Source organism: Primulina tabacum, chromosome 11 (assembly GCF_025594145.1).
Source record: "Primulina tabacum isolate GXHZ01 chromosome 11, ASM2559414v2, whole genome shotgun sequence".
Classification (NCBI taxonomy): domain Eukaryota; kingdom Viridiplantae; phylum Streptophyta; class Magnoliopsida; order Lamiales; family Gesneriaceae; genus Primulina; species Primulina tabacum.
This window is the reverse complement of record NC_134560.1, coordinates 35733449-35757998: the sequence shown is the minus strand read 5'-3', so window position 1 is coordinate 35757998 and position 24550 is coordinate 35733449. Positions and strand designations below refer to the sequence as shown.

Here is a 24550-nt window from a genome sequence, read left to right as displayed (position 1 = left end):
TTTCCCTTTTCGAGGGATTGAAACCACATCATCATCTTCCAAAATTTCCAATTGCTCATCAAATTCATCAAAACTAGGATTCATGTCTATTTGCTGCTTGATTTTTTTTTTTTGACATGTAAACTTGAATTTCAGTTCTAACATGCTCAGGACATTTTGGACATGCTTTGGCATTTCGATGGCCTCCAGCAAGATGTTGCTTGAGACGAAAAATTTCTCCATTGAGAATTTTGTCACAAAAAACACATTGCACAAAATTAGTGTCTTTTGGATTGATTAATTTCCCATAATTCCAGCCAGGATCTTTGCGATTCTCCAAATTTTCCGAAGCAGACATTAACTTGGAGAAAATATTGCAACATAATGACATATTATATAATTTATATCAATAATTCGGTATATATACAATAACATAATTTAATAAACCATGCAAAGCCAAATACTTGACATTTACTCAACATTCATCCAAATTTAGTTGCCTTTTCAAGGCTTCACATGAAATAACAAAAGAAATCATTGAAATAAAAATATTAAGATATTAAAGGTAATGACATCCCTAGTTTGTCTAGATATGTTATTGTTGTTTTATTATTGTGGTAAAGGCGGTCCAGTTGGTCTGATTGATAACCTGGCCATTTATTTTATGGATTTTATATATTTAAACATGAAATTTACCTAAATTATTTTAGTAAATAAAAATAAAAAGATGTGCTTGGATGATATAAATTTTGGGAGAGTAGCTTAAAAAAGTAAAAATAAATAAATAAAATATCGAAACATCAAGAACCGATACCTGAGCTTCTTCAATTCACGCTATCACGTTTGTTGGCTTATCTTGCAGTCTTTGTCTGCCTACTTCTGCTCTTGTCGCCTTCTGTAATTCTATTATTTAATTTGTGAACTGGGCTGCTAGGATTTGGGTTTGGGTTTGGGGTTGGGTTGGGTTGGGCCTTTTACATTTTAAGTTACTACTAAAAAAAACAGAGAAGTTGCATTTTGAAAATGCAACTTCTCTGTTGCTGAATTTTTTTTTAAAAAAAGCAACTCAGGAGCGCTTTTCTCGCCTTTGTGAATTGTTGCGCATGGGACGCCCCTAGGCGCAACGCAGGCGAGATGCGCTCGCCTTTGACAACTATTCTTGAAGTGGTTGACAAGAGGACATCCAACCGCTTTGGCCTAGTCCATGTTGAACCTCTGAAGTACCTTCTCAATATACTTCTCCTGCGACAATCAGATCTTCTTGGCATACATGTCTCCATGGATTTCCATGTCAATAATTCTTTTTGATGGCCCCAAGTCTTTCATGTAAAAAAATCTTGCTTAGTTGCTTCTTTGGGCATTTGATTTCAGAAGCATCTTTGTCAACAATCAACATATCATCTACATAGAGCAGAAGCACCATCAAATCATTATCAGATGTATTTTTGGCAAACACACAATGGTCTTCAGTGGTTTTCTTGAATCCTTGTTGAGTTATCACTGATTCAAACTTCTTGTACCACTGTCTTGGTGCTTGCTTGAGACCATACAAATTCTTCTGTAATATGCACACGAGGTCCTCTTTCCCCTTCTCTGAAAACCATTTGGTTGCTCCATGTAGATTTTTTCCTCCAAATCTCCACGAAGGAATGCGGTCTTTACATCCATTTGTTCCACCTCCAGATCAATCTCAGCTGCTAACCCTAGCACAACCCGGATGGATGTCATCTTCACCACATGTGAAAATATTTCGTCAAAGTCGTTCTCATGTTTCTGTCCGAAATATTTGACGACAATTCTTGCTTTAAATCTTGGTTGACTACTGTGTTCTTCGTGCTTCAACCTGAACACCCACTTATTCTTCAAAGTTTTCTTACGTTTCGACAGCTTTACCAGCTCAAATATATAATTTTCATGCAAGGATTGCATTTCATCATGCATGGCCTCCATCCACTTATCCTTGTGTTCACTGGTAATAACTTCCTCGAAGCTCTCTGGTTCTCTCCCGTCAGTTAGCAGAATATATTCATTTGAGGAATATCTGGTTGAGGGTTGCACTTCTCTTCCAGAACGTGTGGTCATTGTACCACGAGAACTTTCTGCTGGTGGTTCATTGTGAACACGGATCTCATCAGCATCCTGATGATCGTTCTGCAATTTTTCACCTTCAACCGGTTGTGGATTTACCGTTGAGGGCCACCACTTCAGATCTTGTTCAGATTCAATATTCTCCTTTCCCGCAGTATCCTAGAATTATCACGACTTCTTATAGGCTTTTTGAGATCTTTATTATAAAACATGTAACCGAGCTGATCCTTGCCATAACTTATAAATATGTACTTTCTTGTTTTGACATCCGAGTTCTGTCTTTCATCCTTTGGTATATGAACATAAGCAACACAACCAAATACCAGCAAATGATTACAGGAAATCATACAAACTTTTCTTTAATCTGCACTCGAGGTCCTCTTTCCCCTTCTCTGCAAACCCTTTGGTTGCTCCATGTAGATTTTTTCCTCCAAATCTCCACGAAGGAACGTGGTCTTTACATCCATTTGTTCCACCTCCAGATCAATCTCGGCTGCTAACCCTAGCACAACCCGGATGGATGTCATCTTCACCACATGTGAAAATATTTCGTTAAAGTCGTCCTCATGATTCTGTCCGAAATCTTTGATGACAATTCAAGCTTAAAATCTTGGTTGAGTACTATGTTCTTCGTGCTTCAACCTGAACACCCACTTATTCTTCAGAGTTTTCTTACGTTTCGACAGCTTTACAAGCTCAAATATGTCATTTTCATGCAAGGATTGCATTTCATCATGCATGGCCTCCATTCATTTATCCTTGTGTTCACTGGTAATAGCTTCCTCGAAGCTCTCTGGTTCTCCCCCGTCAGTTAGCAGAATATATTCATTTGAGGAATATCTGGTTGAGGGTCGCACTTCTCTTCCAGAACGTGTGGTCATTGTACCACGAGAACTTTCTGTTGTTGGTTCATTGTGAACACGGATCTCATCATCATCCTCATGATCGTTCTGCAATTCTTCACCTTCAACCGGTTGTGGATTTACCGTTGAAGGCCACCACTCCAGATCTTGTTCACATTCAGAAATCTCCTTTCCCACATTATCCTAGAATTATCACGACTTCTTATATGTTTTTTGATATTTTTATTATAAAACATGTAAACGATATGATCCTTGCCATAGCTTATAAATATGCACTTTCTTGTTTTGACATCCAACTTCTGTCTTTCATCTTTTGGTATATGAACATAAGCAACACAACCAAATACCCGCAGATGATTATAGGAAACTTTTTTACCTTGCCACACTTACTCCGAGACATCATAATTGGGAGGAACACAAGGTGAGCGATTCAATATATATGCAGCAGCAACCGCGGCCTCACCTCAAAATTCCTTAGTCAGCTTTTCATGTGTGAGCATGCATCTGACTCTTTCTGCCTAAGTTTTATTCATCCTCTCAGCTAATCCGTTGAGTTGTGGTGTTTTTGGTGGTGTCATTTAATGTCTGATTCCGTTCATTTTGCATATCTCATCAAAGGATCCAATGTATTCTCCTCCATTATCTGTTCGAATAAACTTGAGTTTTATGTTTGTTTGTCGTTCAACTAAGTTCAGAAAATTGTTGAATGTTTCCGCTACATGATTCTTGGTTTTGATTGTCCACACCCAAATTTTTCGAGAATGATCATCGATAAAAGTTACCCAGTACCTCGCTCCTCTGAGCGACAATGACATCGGAACACATAGATCTGAGTGCACTAGATCTAGAATTTTATCGGCTCGAGGTGAACTTTTGAATGATATTCTGTTTTGTTTTCCGGCTAAGCAGTTTGTTCATTGTTTCATATGAACCTGCTTTATATCGGGCAGAAATTGCGTGTAAGATTATTTTCACTTACGTGGCCAAGGCGTCGGTGTCACAACTCTGTTGAGTTTTCTTCCACTGCGTAGTTCACACCTTCAAAATGATTTTCCTGAACTACATACAGCTTTGACATCTTTAATCATTTTTCCACCACAAGTGATCCTCTTGAAATCTTACATACACCATTTCGGAAGGTTGAGCAGAAACCTTCTTTTTCGAGTCTTTCGACCGATATCAGACTTAGACGCATATCTGGCATATGCCTGACGTCTTTAAGGATCAGTGTAGAGCCATCCACGGTAGTCAAGCTCATATCTCCCTTTCCCACGACTCTAGATAAGTAGTTGACCGATTGTTTCGGTTGGGATTAATTCTAGCAAGCGGACTAGGTCAAGTTATAGTAATTGGACGACAAGTCCAAGTATCGATCCCACAGAGACTACTATTTAAGTACTAAGATTTAAATTATTTAATTTAATCTAGGCAACGATAATAAGTGATTTGGAGATTATTTAAACTAATTAAATTAAACTAATTTATGCTAAATTAATGATTAAAATCAAATTGGCAGAAAAACTTGGGACTTGGAGATTTTCAAATTTAAATAAAATGACCGGGAACACACGACGATAACAAACTCTGATTATTATCATGCACTGGAATTATTTAACTACAGATTATTCGAAGTCACGATGCAATCCTCTAATTTAACTATAAACCTATTTCTAGAATTTATAATCCTATTTTCATTTAACAGTCCAATTATTTTTTATTGAATTTAATTAAACAAAAACGCATTTATCAACGATAGAATTACAGCTGTCGCCTAAAATCGCACACTGAAACCGAATATTATTTCTAGTCGGTTTAACCGTGTGTTGATTAATGTTTTTGAAGCTAATTTCAATCTATTCATTTTCGAGTCAAGATCGAACGACAAACATGCAAATAATTGGCCAGATTAAAAGCACGAAGATTACGCAAACATTAATCAATAACATAAAATAATTTTATAAATCAAACAATCCGACGAATAAACAAAATCAATCGTTTGTCCCTATCGTGGTCCCGATCACAAGAAAAACTACTCCATAAACTCGAAACTAAAGTCAAATCTAATATTCGAATTCATGACTGAAAATAAGAAAACGAAAGAGAAGAGAAAATCTCAGTGATGGTGCGCGGTTCTTGCGTGAGAAGTGCACGAATTCTCTTCCTTTTCTCCTAAGTCGTCGCCGTCTTCAACGATGCCAAAGTTCTCTCCTTTTCGGCTTCCCGTTCTCGATCTGGAAAAAGTCCCCTATTATCTTCTATTTTCTTCTTTTTATTCCTTCAAATCTACATCAAATCTGCGCAAAATTTTGGATCTGATATCACGTACACGGACCCCGTGCATGCATCAGGGAAAGGGTCCGTGTAGACTCTGTCCAACGTTTCTTCCGGAATACTGGACATGGACCCCGTGTAGAGGTCTGTCCCGGGCTCCGTGTACACTCTGGATTTTTCTTCTCTCGAAGATAGCCGACACGGACCCCGGATATCGGTCCGTCAGGGGGTCCGTGTAGACTCTGTAATTGTCTTCCTTCGGCTTCTGAGGTACGGACCCTTACGTGTATGGGTCCGGGTGTCCTCCTTTTGCTATTTTTCCGGGTATATCTGACATGGCATTGCGAAGCTTGACTTTTCTTTCATTTCTTTGGCTTTCATCCTCTTTTGGTCAAACATGCAAATAGCCATAATGAGACGAAATAAGCGCGAAACTCGGAATAAAAACGCCAGATAAGCACGAATACAACAAAATAAAGTCCCTAAAATGTTATATAATTCATGCTTATCAACTCCCCCACACTTAACCTTTGTTCGTCCTCGAACAAATCAGACAAATAATAAAGATGAGAATTATCTCAGATTCAGAACTCAAGTATCACAATCAAAACTTCTCAATTTGTCAAACTCTTTCACCCACGGGCAAAAGATCACGCTTCGCATATCACAAGATTCGTTTTCGTCGCAATTTAAGATTCAAACATTTACCCAGTAAGGATCAACAGAACAAGATGTGAGTAGTGTGCAGGTCAGACTCGTACTCATTACTAGCTACTTGGTTTCATGATCACTTATTTTCATTTGTTATCGAGACGCCCCATATGCTTGACTTTCATACCCCTCTCTACTAAATGTTGAACGACGATGACTTGGTTAATAGGTCTTTTCAAGCTTATAACGTAAGGCCAAGGTTCACGGTTACAATAGAAGGTATGTGAGTCAAAAGTGAGAGGAAATAAAAAAAATAATCCTGCAGCACATTCATCCAACTTTTGACTCGTCAACAATCACTGTATTTTCATCATCCTTTGAGCTCTATAGTCTCCTTTCTTTCTCCTTGACCTTCAACTTTCACCCACAGATTTTTCGAGTGTTTTCAATACTATACACTTTCCTCTCTTTCTTTTTTTTTTTTTTCGATTTTGATTTTTCATGAATAAAAATTCATCGACTACTTCACACATATTTCTTCAACCCATTAGAGTAATTCAAACATTTCAATGTGCACATGAGGTTTATTTCTCTCATATGTAGGTAGGAAAAAGTGTATAGGCTAAGATTCAGGTAGTTGACGTGGGACATTGAATAAATTACGACTGGGGGCTAATTGTGTGTCATCGACACACACCATTCGAATTTTTTTTTAGGCTCAAAAAAGGTTACTAGAGACAATAAATGATGTATCGGTTAGGCTTGAAAGGCTCAAACGGTCCAAAGATCGCCTAAATCATCTCTAAGTCACCATCGTTCGTATTTTCGCTTCGAGGGTTAATCAGACGAGTTCTAGGGATCGTCGTTCGATCTTAATTTTTTTTTTTTAAGTTCACATTTCACCAATTCACTATCAATGAGTAAAAGTTTGACCACGTGCATTGAATGAAATGTTGATACAGAACTGGTTCATGTCTGACCCTCTCCTTGAAACTACGACTCCTCTCATTCAATACTAGGCACGAAACTATGTCCCGGGTGATCCACAATGTAACAAATTAATCCGATTATTAAGTGAAACAAGAGTTCTTTGTCTAAAAATAGTTCCATCTTACGTGAAAAGTGTTGTTAAGTGTTGTGCAACGATGTGTAACAAACTGACCTACCCCCACACCTTGAAATCGACACTGCCCTCAGTGTAAAACGATATAAAATGCACTATTAAGAATGTTAAAGCGAACACTTCCCTGGTAAACTGTCGAGTACGTGGTGGAAATGAGGTAGAAATCAGCAAATCCTGAAATAAATGACATCGAAAGCACCAAAAACCATAAAACGGAATAGACAAAACACGCGAGCACTCAAACCAAAAAATCCAAACTAAAATAATCATCAATAATAGGTATTCCCCTAAGATCGTCAACAATGTATGAATGAAAAGTAAGAGAAATAAAAGAAAAGACCGGTCAAAGGTTCCACATGTCCTAACCAAATAAAACTAACTAATCATCATCAGATCCCAGCTCCAAATCCTCTAAGTCATCTAGTGCAGATCTGTCCCAGGGTGGTGCATACGCATCGGGGGACTGTTGCTCGATTCGAGCCAAGCGGGTGCGAATGTCGTCCATGCAATCAAGTAAAGACGAGTAAAACTGACGTCTGACTCGCGAGGTGCGCTGTCGAGGGGGTATACCAGCTTGAGGGCCAGCTCGGGCATCCAATGCCGCTTCTTCCTCGACACGATCTTCTCAGGCGCGGTCATTGAGTGTAGGTGGAGGCACCGGCGGGTCACGAGGATGAGGAGTGATATGGCGACTCCCAGGGTTCCGGTACCAAGCACTCTGTCTGAAAATGAAATACATCCCCTGCATGGCCTGGGGTGACAGCATCTGAGTGGAGGTCGGGAGGAAAAAGGTCTCGCCCGTGAAATCGACACCATGGGCCGCCAAAATGCGAGAAATGATGATCGGGAAAGGGGCGTATGGTGTCTTATTCTTCGTGGGATCCACATGGGCGACGGAGCGGAGAAATGATGATAGACGCCACTGGGATTGCAGGAATTGCCCCTAAACCATTCAGCATCTTATCTATGATGTAAAGGTTCATATGACGCACCTCGTTGTTACCGGCCTTCCGCGGGATAATGTTCGCTCCCGTGAAGTAACAAATCAAGCGATCAAGTAGCGGGAGGGATGTCGGGAGGACACTGGAGCGGGAGCCGGTAGGAGATGTATGGTACTGGAGCCGGCGCCGGGCTTCCGGGATCCGGAAGGTGAGGTCCGAAAAGAAGATATCTAACTGATTGAAGGACAATGGCGGCCCTTCATTAGGGACATTTAGAATCGCAGCCAAGTATGTGCTGGTCACCTCAATCGGCACGCCTTTGACGCACGTGCGCAAATGTTGCAGCCCTGTCGTGCCCCTCTCCTCAACATTGGCGTAGAATTGCCACACCAGATCGGGATAATATGGGCCGGAGATGTCCAAGAGAGGTCCCCAACCAAACTTATCAAATTCCGCCCTCAGTGGTACCTCGGCGTCGATCCTTGGATGAATAGACCGCTCAACAATAATTGAGTTCTCGTGCAGCGCCGAGTACCATTCAAAGTTTTCTCGACTGGTGAACTTAGAACTATCAAAGGCCAACCTGGCGGATCCAGAAGATGACGAGGCACCGGTCCGAGCACGCTTACAAGAATTTCGACGAGGAGGCATTGCACTGTAAACGGCTAGAATGAAATGGGCAATCAATGAAGCACAGTATTCCCAACTCAGAAACACAACCCAACTGATCTCAAACAACCAACACAATACACAATCCAACACCAACGCAAGGATAAGAAAACAACACCCCCAATCTACGGGCAATAGCCTCCAATAACAATTCAATCCCAAAACTAAACCAAAGTATGATAAAACAGCCCTTAAACAAGCAAAATCCGACACTCTTATAATCGAAGAAGAAGACCCAAGTAATAATCAAATAGATGGCACAAGATCCCAACGTGGCTAGGCGAATATTGGAGTTAAGGGAAAACTACGCTTACCGGAAAGTAAGAGGTGATGGCACGGTGTTGTTAGGTGGCCGGCGGCGAGTGGTGGCTGTGAGTGGCGGCGAGTGGAGGTGAGTGGTGGTGAGTGGCGGTGAGTGGTGCCGGCTGGAGGTTGAAGGAGGGGAGATTTTAGGGGTTTAGGGATTTTGGCAAGGGAAATCGCGATTTTATTCTGAGCATTGCCTGAAATTAGAGGGCACGGACCCCGTGTGGGGGTCCGTGTAAAGGTCCGTGTCGACTCTCGAAATCGGCATTTTTGAAATTGAGAGACACGGACCCCGTGTAGGGGTCCGGGAGATGGTCCGTTCAGACTCGGGAATCAAATATTAATTATTATTATTTTTTTCTTTTTTTTTAACATACTAGAACCAAATACGTATGCAAAGCCAGGAATATACAATTATATAATTCTACCCATTAAAGTTGGAACTCAATCAAGCACACACGATGCAAGAATTGTACAGAAACTTCCCTGGTTTATTTTACGCTCGGAATCTGCCCGTCCTAATAGAATCTCCACACTTAAGAAATCCCATCGCCAGTGAATAAATGACCTGCACCACCATCAACTGAGATTAGTTCACGAATAATGCATAAAACAAAAAGAAAGAAAACTAAAATAAAACGCTGGGTTGCCTCCCAGCAAGCGCTAAATTTAGAGTCGATAGCCTGACTGTACTCCCTTGATTCAGTTTGGATTCTGCAGATCCACTGTGGTCGGCTAATCGGGTATGGCACCACCATGATAAACCTTCAGCCTATGCTCATTTACTTTGAAAGGTCCAGTTGCTTCACTAGTGATCTCTACTGTCCCGTAGAGGAACACTTGCGTGATGGTATATGGTCCTGACCACCGTGAACGCAACTTACCCGGCATCAATTTCAGGCAAGAATTATATAATAGGACCAGTTGTCCCACCACAAATTCTCGATGGACTATGTTCTGATCATGCCAACGTTTTGTTTTCTCTTTGTAAAGCTTGGCATTTTCGTAAGCCTCCAACCGAAACTCGTCCAATTCATTCAGCTGCAGAACTCTCTCGTCACCTGTGGCTTTAGCATCAAAATTCAAGAATTTAGTAGCCCAATAAGCCTTATGTTCAAGTTCAACAGGTAGGTGACACGACTTCCCATACAACAATTTAAAAGGGGACATGCCAATGGGGGTTTTAAAAGCAGTGCGGTAAGCCCAAAGTGCATCGTCGAGTTTTCTAGACCATTTTTTCCTTGAAGCACTGACAGTCTTCTCGAGAATGCGTTTAAGTTCTTTGTTTGATACCTCGACTTGGCCACTAGTTTGAGGGTGATAAGGTGTGGCCACCTTATATCGGACCCCATACTTGGCCAACAGACTGTCAAACTGACGATTGCAAAAGTGAGTACCCCCGTCGCTAATAATGGCTCTAGGTGTGCCAAAACGTGAGAAAATATTTTTCATGAGAAATTGAACGACAACCCTAGAATCATTCGTTTTGCATGCTAGTGCCTCCACCCATTTTGACACGTAATCTACAGCCACCAAAATATACTTGTTCCCAAAAAAAACTGGGAATGGACCCATGAAATCGATACCCCACACATCAAATAATTCACATACAAGAATATTATTGAGAGGTAATTCATGTCTCCTGGAGATATTACCTGTGCGCTGACAATCTGGACATTTTGCGACATATTCATGCGCATCCTTAAACAAAGTAGGCCAATAAAAACAAGACTGAAGTACTTTGGACGCAGTTCTGGTTGCCCCAAAATGGCGTCCAGCCGGACCAGCATGACAATGAAACAAAATTTCTCTTACCGTTTCTTGGGGGATACATCTCCGGATTATACCGTCTGCACATATTCTGAACAAATAAGGATCCTCCCACAAATAATACTTCAGATCTGAGAAAAACTTCTTCTTTTGTTGATAAGTAAAATGGGGAGGAATGAATTTACTTGATAGATAATTCACAAAATCGGCATACCATGGTAAACTGTTGATTTCAAAAAGTTGTTCATCCGGGAATTCATCGCGAATAATATCATTACCTGGGCTAGGATTTTCCAATCGCGAGAGATGGTCTGCAACTTGATTCTCTGTCCCCTTCCTATCGATTATCTCCAGGTCGAATTCCTGCAAAAGAAGAATCCAACGAATTAGCCATGGTTTTGCATCTTTCTTAGCCATCAAATATTTCAAGGCTGAATGATCGGTATGCACTACAACTTTGCTCCCTATCAAATACGATCTAAACTTATCCAGAGCAAAAACCACAGCAAGAAGCTCCTTCTCTGTAGTAGCATAGTTCAGTTGGGCAGCGGACAGTGTCATGCTCGCATAGTAGATGACATGAATGCATTTATCCCTCTTTTGGCCCAACACTGCTCCTAGAGCTGTGTCACTTGCGTCACACATCACCTCAAATGGCGAGCCCCAATCAGGTGCTATCATCACAGGTGCGGTGATCAATTTCTCCTTCAAAATCTGAAATGCCTGCACACACTCATCAGAAAAATCAAAGTGCACATCTTTTATCAGTAAGTTGGTCAAAGGCTTAGCAATGCAGGAAAAATCTTTGATAAAGCGTCTATAAAACCCTGCATGTCCTAGAAAACTACGCACTGCTCTGATGTTTGTTGGGGCTGGGAGTTTTTCAATTACTTCAATCTTTGCCTTATCAACTTCGATCCCATTTTCAGAAATTTTGTGCCCCAACACAATCCCCTCTCTCACCATGAAATGGCATTTTTCCCAATTCAAGACCAGATTTGACTCCTCACATCTCTCTAAGACCTTAGACAAATTAGTCAAACAAGTATCAAATGAAGATCCAAAGACAGAAAAGTCATCCATGAATATTTCTATAAAATCCTCAATCATGTCATGAAAAATCGCCATCATGCAGCGTTGGAAAGTTGCTGGTGCATTACATAGACCGAATGACATTCGTTTATATGCAAATGTCCCGTAAGGACATGTAAAAGTGGTTTTCTCCTGATCTTCAGGATCAATGGGAATTTGCATATAAACCCGAATAACCATCCAGGAAACAGTAAAAAGAGTGTCCAGCTAATCTTTCCAACATTTGATCAATAAAGGGGAGGGGAAAGTGGTCTTTACGGGTGGCGTCATTAAGTTTTCTATAATCAATGCAAACACGCCAGCCCGTAACAGTTTTGGTAGGAATTAATTCATTATTTTCATTCTTCACAACAGTGATCCCACCTTTTTTCGGAACAACTTGCACTGGACTAACCCACCTACTATCAGAAATCGGGTAAATAATACCTGCGTCCAGTAGTTTTATCACCTCTTTCTTCACCACCTCTTGCATAGCCGGGTTTAGACGTCTTTGAGGTTAGGTAGATGTCTTGTGGTCGGCCTCCATCAGAATTTTGTGCATGCACATGGAGGAGCTGATCCCCTTTATGTCTGCAATACTCCAACCTATGGCTTTGATGTTATCTCTCAAGACTCGCAACAGCTTTTCTTCCTCCATACCTGTCAAAGTAGACGAAACAATTACTGGCAATTTATTATTATCAAGCAAAAACAGATATTTTAAGTGCGAAGGAAGAGGTTTCATCTCTAGGATTGGGGCTTCTTCGATGGATGACTTTAAAGGTTTTGGGATATGCCCAAGCTCCCCAATCCTATAATTTACCGTCTTGGAAATTGGTCTGCCTGCTTCCAGATACTGCATGTATTCCTTAATATCCTCATTTTCCAACTCTCCTGAGCATGAATCAGTCAAACAAATCTCCAAAGGATCTTCGCCTATCACTTCCTGCAAACCACACTCAACAAGCTCGTCAGTAGCATCAATTCTAAAACAATCAGATGTATCATTAGGATATTTGATGGACTGAAAAACATTAAACACCACACTCTCATCATTCAGTCTCAACACCAACTCACCCTTTTGTACATCTATCAGAGCTTTCCCAGTGGCTAAAAACGGTCTTCCTAAAATAAGAGGAATCTCACGATCCTCTGCCATATCCAACACAACAAAATCAACCGGAAAAATGAACTTGTCAACCTTTACTAACACATCCTCTACAACTCCCCTAGGATATTTTTTTGATCTATCTGCTAACTGTAAGGAAATTGTAGTTGGCTTCACTTCATCTATTTTCAGCTTCTCAAAACATGAGTATGGCATCAAGTTAATGCTTTGCACCTAAGTCACACAAAGCTTTACTAAAATTCGAAGTTCCAATAGTACAAGGGATAGAGAAACTACCTGGATCCTTAAGCTTCAGAGGGAGTTTATTTTGTAAAATTGCAGAACATTCCTCCGAAAGCTTAACTGTCTCAAAGTCAACCAATTTCCTCTTGTTTGATAAAATCTCTTTAAGAAATTTTGCATATGAGGGCATTTGAGCTAAAGCTTCTGCAAATGAGATATTTATATGCAGCTTTTTGAAAATCTCAAGAAATTTTGAAAATTGAGTATCCAATTGCAGTTTCTTAGCTCTTTGGGGAAAAGGGAGTGAATTAATATCAATATTGGAGTTTGAGTTTAGAGACTTACCTTTCTCCCTTGCGTCCTCTGACCTTTGCTTGGATAATTCCTTCTCCTTCACATCGCCTTCAACATCGATCACTTCCTGCTTTATGGGAGACGTCACCGTGACTGCATTGACACCTTTTGGATTCTTTTCCGTGTCACTAGGTAGTGTACCCGGAGCTCGTGTAGCCATTTGTGTCGCTAATTGCCCTAGTTGCGTCTCCACTCTTTGCATCATGGCATCATGGTTTTGCCATCTCATCTCATTCCCGGCTATGTACTTTGCAAGCATGTCCTCAAGGTTTGACTTGCTATCTTGTGGCTTGAAACCGGGTGGCATATAAGGTCCAGCACCTTGCGGAGGTTTAGGTGGTTGCTGAGGAGGCTTTTGCTGTGTAGGATGTTGTGGAGGATTAAAATGTGGTGGCTCAACAAAATTTTCTGACGGTCTCCACCAAAATTCGGATGATTCCTCCAACCCAGATTATATGAGAAACTGTATGGATTATATTGCTGACGACCCTGGTTTCCCACATAATTTACTGAATCCCCTCCAAAGCACTGTATTCCCTCACAAGACATATCTGGCATGATTGGCATGTCACTAGATGAACCCCCAACCATTTCAGCACTTCCTTGAATCTGATTCACTGACTTGACTGGTATTGACTTCTGTGCTTGTAACTGTGCCATCTGATGTGTCAATCCATCAAGTTTCGTTGTAATCGCTGTCAAAGCATCCATCTCAAGGAATCCGACCTTCTTCTCCCTTCGGTTATCTTGCCAACCCACATTGCTTTCTGCCATATTCGAGATGATTTCAAGTGCTGCGGTTGGCGTTTTTCTGTATAAGCTTCCGTTTGCTGCCGCATCAAGCATAGATCTCACAGAAGGATCCACCCCATAATAGAATGTCTCAAACTGCTGGCCTATTGAAAAGCCATGTCTCGGGCACATCCTCAACATCTTCTTAAACCTCGCCCATGCTGAATTCGGTGATTCCCCATCTCTCTGTCTAAATGATGTGATTTCGTTTCTCAACTGTGTAATCTTAGTTGGGGGAAAATACCTGTGCATGAAGACCTCAACTAGCCCATCCCATGTAGTAATAGAACCAGCTGGAAGGTCTCGAAGCCACTCCATAGCTTCTCCTTGCAGGGAGAATGGAAATAATCTGAGTCGAATGGCATCAGTACTCACCCCATTGCACTTAATCGTATCACAGATCGACAGAAAGTTCTCCAGATGTGCATTGGGATCTTCAGATGGTGATCCCCCGAATTTAACTTGCATTTGAATCATTTGGATGATGGCGGGCTTAAGTTTGAATGTATTCGCTTGAATTGTAGGGCGGACAATACTAGAGCCATAACCTCCAAATGCTGGCCTATGAAGCTCCATTAAAGTATGATTATCCTATTCTCCGGCCATGTCTTCAAATTCTGGTTTACGGTCTATTTCAGATTCTGCTTCAGATTCAAATTCCAGAGTCAAATTGTTATTCCTTCGAGCTCTGCGGATACTGCGGAGAGTGCTTTCAATCTCAAGATCAAGTGGCACCAGGTTCCTGACGTCTTGAGCACGGCTCATATAACACGAGCTAACCCCTGAAATCAAAAATTTAAGTGCACAATCTAAGCTCCGAAAGAGTATAAAAATCTGAAACAAAATTAATTAAAATGCTAAAGAAAAAACATGAAAAATTTAAAACTAAGAATAAAAGTCTAGTCTCAAACAAATAATTTATCCTAATATTAAATAAATAGTCCCCGGCAACGGCGCCAAAAACTTGACCGATTGTTTCGGTTGGGATTAATTATAGCAAGCGGACTAGGTCAAGTTATAGTAATTGGACGACAAGTCCAAGTATCGATCCAACATAGACTACTATTTAAGTACTAAGATTTAAATTATTTAATTTAATCTAGGCAACGATAATAAGTGATTTGGAGATTATTTAAACTAATTAAATTAAACTAATTTATGCTAAATTAATGATTAAAATCAAATTGGCAGAAAAACTTGGGACTTGGGGATTTTCAAATTTAAATAAAATGACCGGGAACACACGACGGTAACAAACTCTGATTATTATCATGCACTGGAATTATTTAACTACATATTATTCGAAGTCACGATGCAATCCTCTAATTTAACTATAAACCTATTTCTAGAATTTATAATCCTATTTTCATTTAACAGTCCAATTATTTTTTATTGAATTTAATTAAACAAAAACGCATTTATCAACGATAGAATTACAGCTGTCACCTAAAATCGCACACTGAAACCGAATATTATTTCTAGTCGGTTTAACCGTGTGTTGATTAATGTTTTTGAAGCTAATTTCAATCTATTCATTTTCGAGTCAAGATCGAACGACAAACATGCAAATAATTGGCCAGATTAAAAGCACGAAGATTATGCAAACATTAATCAATAACATAAAATAATTTTATAAATCAAACAATCCGACGAATAAACAAAATCAATCGTTTGTCCCTATCCTGGTCCCGATCACAAGAAAAACTACTCCATAAACTCGAAACTAAAGTCAAATCTAATATTCGAATTCATGACTGAAAATAAGAAAACGAAAGAGAAGAGAAAATCTCAGTGATGGTGCGCGGTTCTTGCGTGAGAAGTGCGCGAATTCTCTTCCTTTTCTCCTAAGTCGTCGCCGTCTTCAACGATGCCAAAGTTCTCTCCTTTTCGGCTCCCCGTTCTCGATCCGGAAAAAGTCCCCTATTATCTTCTATTTTCTTCTTTTTATTCCTTCAAATCTACATCAAATCTGCGCAAAATTTTGGATCTGATATCACATACACGGACCCCGTGCATGCATCAGGGAAAGGGTCCGTGTAGACTCTGTCCAACGTTTCTTCCGGAATACTGGACATGGACCCCGTGTAGAGGTCTGTCCCGGGCTCCGTGTACACTCTGGATTTTTGTTCTCTCGAAGATAGCCGACACGGACCCCGGATATCGGTCCGTCAGGGGTCCATGTAGACTCTGTAATTGTCTTCCTTCGGCTTCTGAGGTACGGACCCTTACACGGGGTCCGTGTATGGGTCCGGGTGGCCTTCTTTTGCTATTTTTCCGGGTATATCTGACATGGCATTACGAAGCTTGACTTTTCTTTCATTTCTTTGGCTTTCATCCTCTTTTGGTCAAACCTGCAAATAGCTATAATGAGACGAAATAAGCGCGAAACTCGGAATAAAAACGCCAGATAAGCACGAATACGACAAAATAAAGTCCCTAAAATGTTATATAATTCGTGCTTATCAGTAGTTATTCCCCATCCTCACCACACCAAAGTCTCCTTGTGTATAGGATATAAAGCATTCGAGATGTGATGTGGACTGTTGCTCCATTATCGATCACCCAACTAGGTATTTGAGTTGCCAAATTTACGGATTCCTGCTCTAGCTCGTGAACAACATTGAATTCGTCAATGGCGTTTTTTTGATCATCATCGGTTTCTTGTTTGTTTTTTGGTTGTCGACAGTATTTTTTAATATGTTCGTTTTCTCCACAGCGATAATACTTTATGTTGGTATATCTCCCTGAGGACTTGCTTCTTCTTGGCTTCTGATTTGTGTTTTTCCTGATCTTGCTTCTCTCCCTCGACTCAGCAGCCAATACATCTGACTGGGAGGTAGATCTTTGAGATCTCTGCCTCATCTCTTCATTCAAGATGCCACTCTGATGAAGTCCATACTCACGACTTCTCCTGGTGCTGTGCTCGTGAGTGATACCTTCAGAGTCTCCCAAGACTCTGGCAATGAAGTTAGCACAATCAGAACTATCATCTCGTCATCAAGTTTTATGCTCATACTTGATAACTGCTCTACGAATCCTTGAATCTCATTCAGATGATCTGCGACCAGAGTTCTTTCTTTATATCGAACCTGGACAAGTTTGCTCAAATAGAACAATTTATTGTTGCCTCGTCCAAAGTGTACGAGCATGTATTTCGTTACAAATATGATTGTCTACATTGTCATCGACAAATTGTCGGATGTACCAACAGACTTGTTCGTGCTCGAAGTTCCATTCAGCATCTGATTTATCATCTGGTTTAGATTCGCTGAACACCAGTATGTTCATCTTGGTGACGAGTAGATGGTCTTTCATCTTACTTTTCCAAAGTTGATAATTAGAGCCATTAAGGCTAATCATCTTACTTGTGTGTACCTCCATCTTTTGTGACTGCTACTAACGAATTAATCGTCAAAGCTTGAACACAAAAGAATAACTTCCCTAATACTGTCTTGAAAGCCTTTTCTGATGTGGAAGTTCAGACTAAGCTGCAACCACAGAGCATATGAGGACTTCATATAGTATTTGAGAAACTGCTCTGATACCAGTTGTTGGGATATCACGGAAATAAAAGAGATAATATCGCAGCGGAACATCATAAGTGATATGAACAATGAATCAGATGGACACCAAAATATATGCAAATTTTGGGAATTAAAAACACAAAAACAATTTTTTAAAAAAAAAATTTTAAGGCGAATGAAACATTTTCACAAGCACTACCTAAGATAACTTGTGGCATTGAAGGTGAGGTGTGAGGTGAGTCAATCAAGTTATTAACTTAGTCCATTAACAAACATTACTAATGCAAGAATTTCTATGTCCAAATTATTCTTTCAAGGCAAAAATTTATATGAGACGGTCTCACAGATCATATTTTCTGAGACATTTATCCTATTTGGGTTATACATGAAAAAATATTACTTTTATGCTAAGAGTATTATTTTTTATTGTGAATATCGGTATAATTGATCTGTCTCACAGATAAAGATTCGTGAGACCGTCTCACAAGATACCTATCTTCCTCCAAATGTTAATGTCTAAAATAAAACGTGTATACTTCACATATCAACATTTCCCGCTGACAATATCGTCTCTCTAGATTACAACCTTTTTATGAAATATCAAAATAACTGATAACTCTATGTGAAAATAAATAAACGATTAACCCTCTATAATTTTTAAAAAGAAGTACAAATAATCTCAATTTCATGATTTTAGATTTGCGTGCTTTTAATACTTCGGAAAATGTATAATTCACAATATTTTATATGTTTAAATGTACAAAACTTGTCATCAAAACCATACAACAATCTTTTTATAGTTAAAATTTAATAGTTTTTGCGACATGACACTATAAAATGACCAAATAAATAAAGTTAAAATACCACAATTCGAAATAATGTGATTTATATTCATTTATACTGATTAAATTTTGAATTATGTGCATAAAAATGATGAACTTTTTTTTTGTTACAATCAAATTAATATTTTTATAGGGTGTAAGAGTATGTTTTTTTATATAAAAAAACATAAGGAATAAACACCCGTTTATTTTGCATGGGAGATTATTATGCTTTCAGATTTCACAGAGGAGTTGTTCACAATTTACCCGGTGCTTTACTCATCTGAGAATAGTTGTTCCAATTTAAAAATTAATGAATCAATTATGAAAATTATAAATCTGACTGATTGAATATGTTTCTAGGGTAATGATAAGTGACAAAATATACAAATAACCCGCTTTCATGATCATCTAAACTATTTCCGGACTGGTAATTGCGCCTAGAGTTTATGACGAGATCTCAGGTTCGAAATCCAATTATAATAAATATCTTCCACACCTACGAGGTTAAATGTCCACAATTGAATACATCATATCACCGTTGAGGTATTATTCTAAGGTTGCGTTAACTTAATAAGATGTGATTATACATGGATAAATGAGACTATTAAACTAATTTTATTCAATTGTGGACATTTATCCTCGTATGTTATCAGATGTGAAATAATGATGATAAGAAATAACATGTTTATTTTGATCGATTTTTATGATTGAAATAATGATTAAGTGATGAGTTATAATTTTTCCCTTTACTATAATAAATAATCTTATTTTTAGTTTGTATTTGTAAAATTGAGATTATGTTTTTGATTTAATATTGTAAATTATTATTAATTTACATATAAATTATTTTAATTTACCAAATTTTTTGGGTATAGATATTATCATTGTTTTAAAAATAAAAATAAATAAATTGAGTAAAAAAAATTTCAAGAATAAGGATAAAAATCAAATATATTTACCTAATTTAATAATATATTAAATTATTTGATTTTTTATTTATATTTTATAATTTTTATAAATTAGCTTTTCACACACTTTTTTTTGGAAGTAAAGGGTATTAACGTATTTTTCCTTAGTTGAAAAGAGTATTAGTAAAAATATTATTAATCACACCTTTTATTTGTGATAAATCATCAAATGTAAGGTTAAATTAGGTAAATATGGATGAACGTTACGAATTAGTACGAGTCATAAAAAAAGAAGTAAACATGAAATTGATAGGATTCACTACTAAAATTCGCGACGGTCCACGGTTTTTCATAAAGTCCATCGCTAATTTTAGCGACGGTTTTTCATGATTTCCGTCACTATGTTTTTCAGTTAAAAAAATACTTTTAATAATTTAATAAATCTAAAAAAAACCAATCAGACTATACTAATAATATTTATGATCTTAACTAACACTTAAAAATTAACAAAAATTGAAACGAAAAAATTTACCCTAAATCGAAACTAATATAGTTTAATGAGAGAAATTTTTTAGTGTTGTTAAGTGCTGTAGAGGAAAATGGAGTGAAAAAACGGATATTTATAGGACAATTTGCGACGATTTTTTATTAAACCGTCGCTAATTTAAAAATTGCGACGGTTTTGCCAGAATCGTCGCTAACTTTAGCGACTGTTTTGGCAAAACCATCGCAAGTTTTAAATTAGTGACGATTTTGCCAAAATTGTCGCTAACGTTAGCGACGGTTTTGTCAGTTTTGTTGAAATTGCAACGGTTTTCAGCAAAACCGCCGCTAAATATAACAAAACCATTGTTGTTTGTTGGACACGCTAATCGACAATGTTTTTATAAAATTGTTGTCGATTGTCCAAAAAAACGCGCTAAAAAACACTCAAAGACAACAGTTTTTAGAAAACCGTTGTCTTTGACCCCCCAAAAAGACAACGGTTTTCTAACCGTGATCTTTTTGCTTAAAAAAACGCATCTACGACAACGGTTCTCACTAAAATCATTGTTAAAAAGTCTACGACAACGGTTTTAGTGAAAAATTTACGACAACGGTTTTCACTAAAACCGTTGTTAAAAAATTCACGACAACGGTTACGTTGTTGATTTTGTTTTTTCTTGTAGTGATTATTAACATAATCTTACGCTATCGTAACAAGTAAAGGTCCAAGGATATATATGATTAAACATTATATCATTAAACATTTGGTAGATGTCTATTTATTATTATTTTTCCTTTTGATTTAATGATAATCTTGAAACTTAGTATTAATTACTAAAAAAATTGATAATATAAAAATATGAGTTAACTACATGACCTCCTTTTAAGTTTTTCACAATTGCAAAAAAAAAAAAAAAAAAAACTCAAATAAATGTGAAATAACAACTATCTCTTAACATTTTTATATATCTAACATGTTAGATCTCATAGTTTTGATAATAACAAACAATAACTTATTATACTAAATCAAACTGTCTCTGCATGTAATATCTATACTCGACTGTTCTAATAAATATTAAGAAGAAGTCGTTTTACCGATCTCATGAAATAAAATTATCCAACCGTTTTAGCTTTAGTAGCATATGTGATCTATTCGACCGCTCGAGCTTACAAGTCTGTGTAATAAGACCACTCAAACATTCATTCTATCAAAGCATATTTGAAAATGGGGAGTAAGATATCTTCCGATCAAGCCACACATCTATAAGGATCTTACCTACTTTATAGAAAAGTTGACTAACTAATCATGAACTTTAAACAAGACATCAGAAGATCATAATGTTTTCCTAAAAAGACATAGCTTAGAGATAGTCACTTTTTTATGTGAGAGACCGTTTTTTTTTTCCACATTTGGAAAATGCCAAATTGCTAATTTATCGAAGTGTACTATGATTCAAGAAAAGACGTCGACTTCAGTACTTTTTCGTTAATGAGCTACAGTCTAATTTTAAACGGAAAAATGAAAAGAGGACTATAAATAGAGGATGTTAAGAAAAGCTTCTTACGATACAACATGATTTCACGTACATTCAGAACTCCGAAAATAATTTGACCTTATACATCTCATTTAAATAAAAATGATATGTTCAAAGCCCACTAGATGAGCTATTTAGTTTTCCATGGACTATAAAAAAATTCAACACAATCTTTGTGAGTCATTCAACAATTAAATCCTGGATGCAAAAGACAAGCCAATCATCAAAATTCTGGAATGTATATGAAATAAATTGATGAAGTGAATGCAATAGAAAAAGGATGGAATGGATATATATGATGGTACATATGGCCCAACATATTGAGGACAATCAATAAAAATAAGAAGATTTTCAAGAACTATTATGCATTCTACTCAGGAAATCAAGAATATCAGTTCAATGCTTGTCTGCCCAAAGTATTTTTGGACAGTAAGTGGTTAACTTGAGGAAGAAGACATGTACATGTGGCATGTTCAAGCAGTGTGGTTATCCTTGCTCACATGCTTGCACAACTATTGGTCAAGAAACACTATTTAAAAACTCTGTATCAACCCTTAAATTCACCAGTTTACAGGAAATAAAGAGGAAGGTCACAAAGATTTAAGAGAAAAGAAGTGGATGAAGGTGATAGCAATCTACAAGGAAAGGACTCAAGCATGCTTGTTCAAGATTCTTGGAACTTGGTTGTGAGAACCTGAATTTCCAGCAGCTGGAAATGTTTCAGCAGCTATCAAAATTCCAACAGCTACTCATATTCCAGAAGCTGGTATTTTTTCAGCAGACATGTATTTTCCAGCAGACAGAATCCAGCAGCAGAAGAGCGAGAAAGCAGCAGACAGTTACTGATTCAGCTTAGACTTGTAACTGAAGCATTAACATGGAATAAAGGCTGTTAATGGTAGATTATGGTCATTAATTGGGAGGCTAACAGTCAGAATTTGGCCTATAAATAACACTCTCAAACCTTTGAATTGGGTTACACAAATCTTGAGACCATCACTTGAATTTTCGAGCTAAAGGAGTACTTATTTTCGAGCAGTAGAATCCAGTAGAAAGAGCAACCAGAATTCCAGTAGACTTCAACCGAAATTCTAGCAAATTACTGTAAGTGGACTTATGTATAAATATCTTGAAATCCGTTTGATAATTCTGTTTTAAAGTTCAGTTTCTGTATGTTTGATTTCTGATATATGATTTTGAAGCACTGAAACTCCCTAGTGAACTAATGGTAGGAATATATATTCTGAACATTTCTGAATTCTGATTCTGGCCTCACCCCTTAGAGGAGAGAACATATAGGGGACTGATATCAGTTAGCCATGAAATTCACTAACGTGCTCAGTGCTTACTAATTCTGATTTCTGTTCGGAAACCTGTGATTTCTGAATTCTGATTTCTGTTCTGAAAAGATGAGTTTCTGTATATTATTGTATTACTGTTTCTGTTGAAAATGATTTCGAAAACTGGGAGTTATTCTCCGCCCCTGCTTACTGAGTGAAAATCATATCACTCACCCACCAAACCCATCTCAGATAAGAACGAGGAAAAAAAGTTAGAAGAAGAAGAGCAGATTCAATTTTGGGGCTGGTGATGAAGATTGTTGTTCTCAGTTCTGATTCATATTTTAAATTCCGCTGCATCTGTTCCGACATTGTATTTCTGGTTTTACATTTCCGCTGTAAAACATTATTAATTGAGTTGTATCAGACATTGAATATTCAGTATTATAAATAAAAGACTGGTTTTTGAATTCTGTACTTCTGAGGCTTGTTGTTTTCGAATGTGAATTTGAGAGCAACGCCAGTGTCAACCAACCTCCGTCTCGGGGCGTGACATTGTAGTGGTATCAGAGCGAACCAGGTTTCATAATCTAGGGAGGAGGAACTAGAAATAATAAGTTCTGATAGAGTTCTGAAATTAAGTCCTGAAGGTTACTGAAATAAGCTACTGTAATAGACTACTGAAAATAAACTACTGTAATAGACTACTGAAATGATAGACTGACTATGTACAGTTAGGAAAATCAGTAGGGAAACAAATCAGAATACAGTAGGGCTCTGAGTGTTTCGGCAACATGTCTGAAATGAGTAGAAAAAAAAATTTCAGTAGGCCAAAAATCAGTAGACCAAAACCAGTAGCTCGAAATCAGAACCAGTAGATGGAAACCAGTAGATCTGAATGCAGAAGACTGGGTCAGTAAACTCGGAATGCAGCAGACTGGTTCTAACAGTGCTGGAAAAGCAGCAGACTGATTGCAATAGCATCAGAGTTGCAGTAGATAGGGAATTCCAGCAGGCGCATGCAGTAGACCTTGCAAATGGCATGGAAGTTGAGGTGTTTTTCGCGCAAACTTCAAACGGCCATAACTTTTGATCCAGGAGGAATTTTTTATATTAAAAGTAGGCGTTGGAAAGCTCTCGACGAGGAGAACCTAACCTAGTGATATCATCATTTCCGTAAAATTTTCCAATTTTTCGAAACTTTGAGGAATATTCATTTCCAAACGGCTTAGCAGTTTTACACCAAACTTGGTACCATTCATGTTCTTGATGTGAAGAATTTTTAGTAAATTTTTCATGCTATTCTGAGACAGAAAATTTTTGAGCTATTTTCCTCTATTGAATGTATAGGCAGTACTGATTTTGTTCATTCAAGTATTTGTCTATAACTTGATCTGTATTTTTGAGATCATTTTTGAACCTTCACTCTCATGTTTTGGATGTAGGATATGACTGACCAGAGTAACTATATTAAGAGCTTAGAGAGGAAGCTAGAGAAACTTAAGGAGCATAACTACTGCCTAGAGCTGGACAAAGACGAGTTAGAGCGTCGAGAAGAACACTTGAGGTGTGATGTTCAACGATATGCTCACTATCTGCATGAAGCAGAAGAGAGGAATATGAAGACTCAAGAAGAGTTTGAAACCTCCCAAGAGACTGTGGCAGAATTCATCGAGTTACGTGATAACCTAGTTGAGAAGATCCAAATACTCAAGGATCAAAATCACCAACTCGTGCACCAGCATAATCAGTATAACGAACAGA

General features: G+C 38.1%; 1 protein-coding gene across 2 annotated transcripts in view; it reads left to right on the top strand.

The window, feature by feature from the left end:
• Window positions 1-24550, top strand: part of LOC142519341 (protein AGENET DOMAIN (AGD)-CONTAINING P1-like) — a 61030-nt gene that overhangs the window by 5900 nt on the left and 30580 nt on the right. The window contains exon 3 of one of the 2 annotated variants that reach the window (XM_075622324.1): window positions 22081-22180. The exons of the other annotated variant lie outside the window; for it this stretch is intronic. Within the exon in view, the coding sequence (XP_075478439.1) occupies window positions 22081-22110 (30 nt within the window). The 3' untranslated portion in view covers window positions 22111-22180. Of the gene's footprint in view, window positions 1-22080; window positions 22181-24550 lie in introns of those variants that run through there. 2 annotated transcript variants of the gene reach the window in all.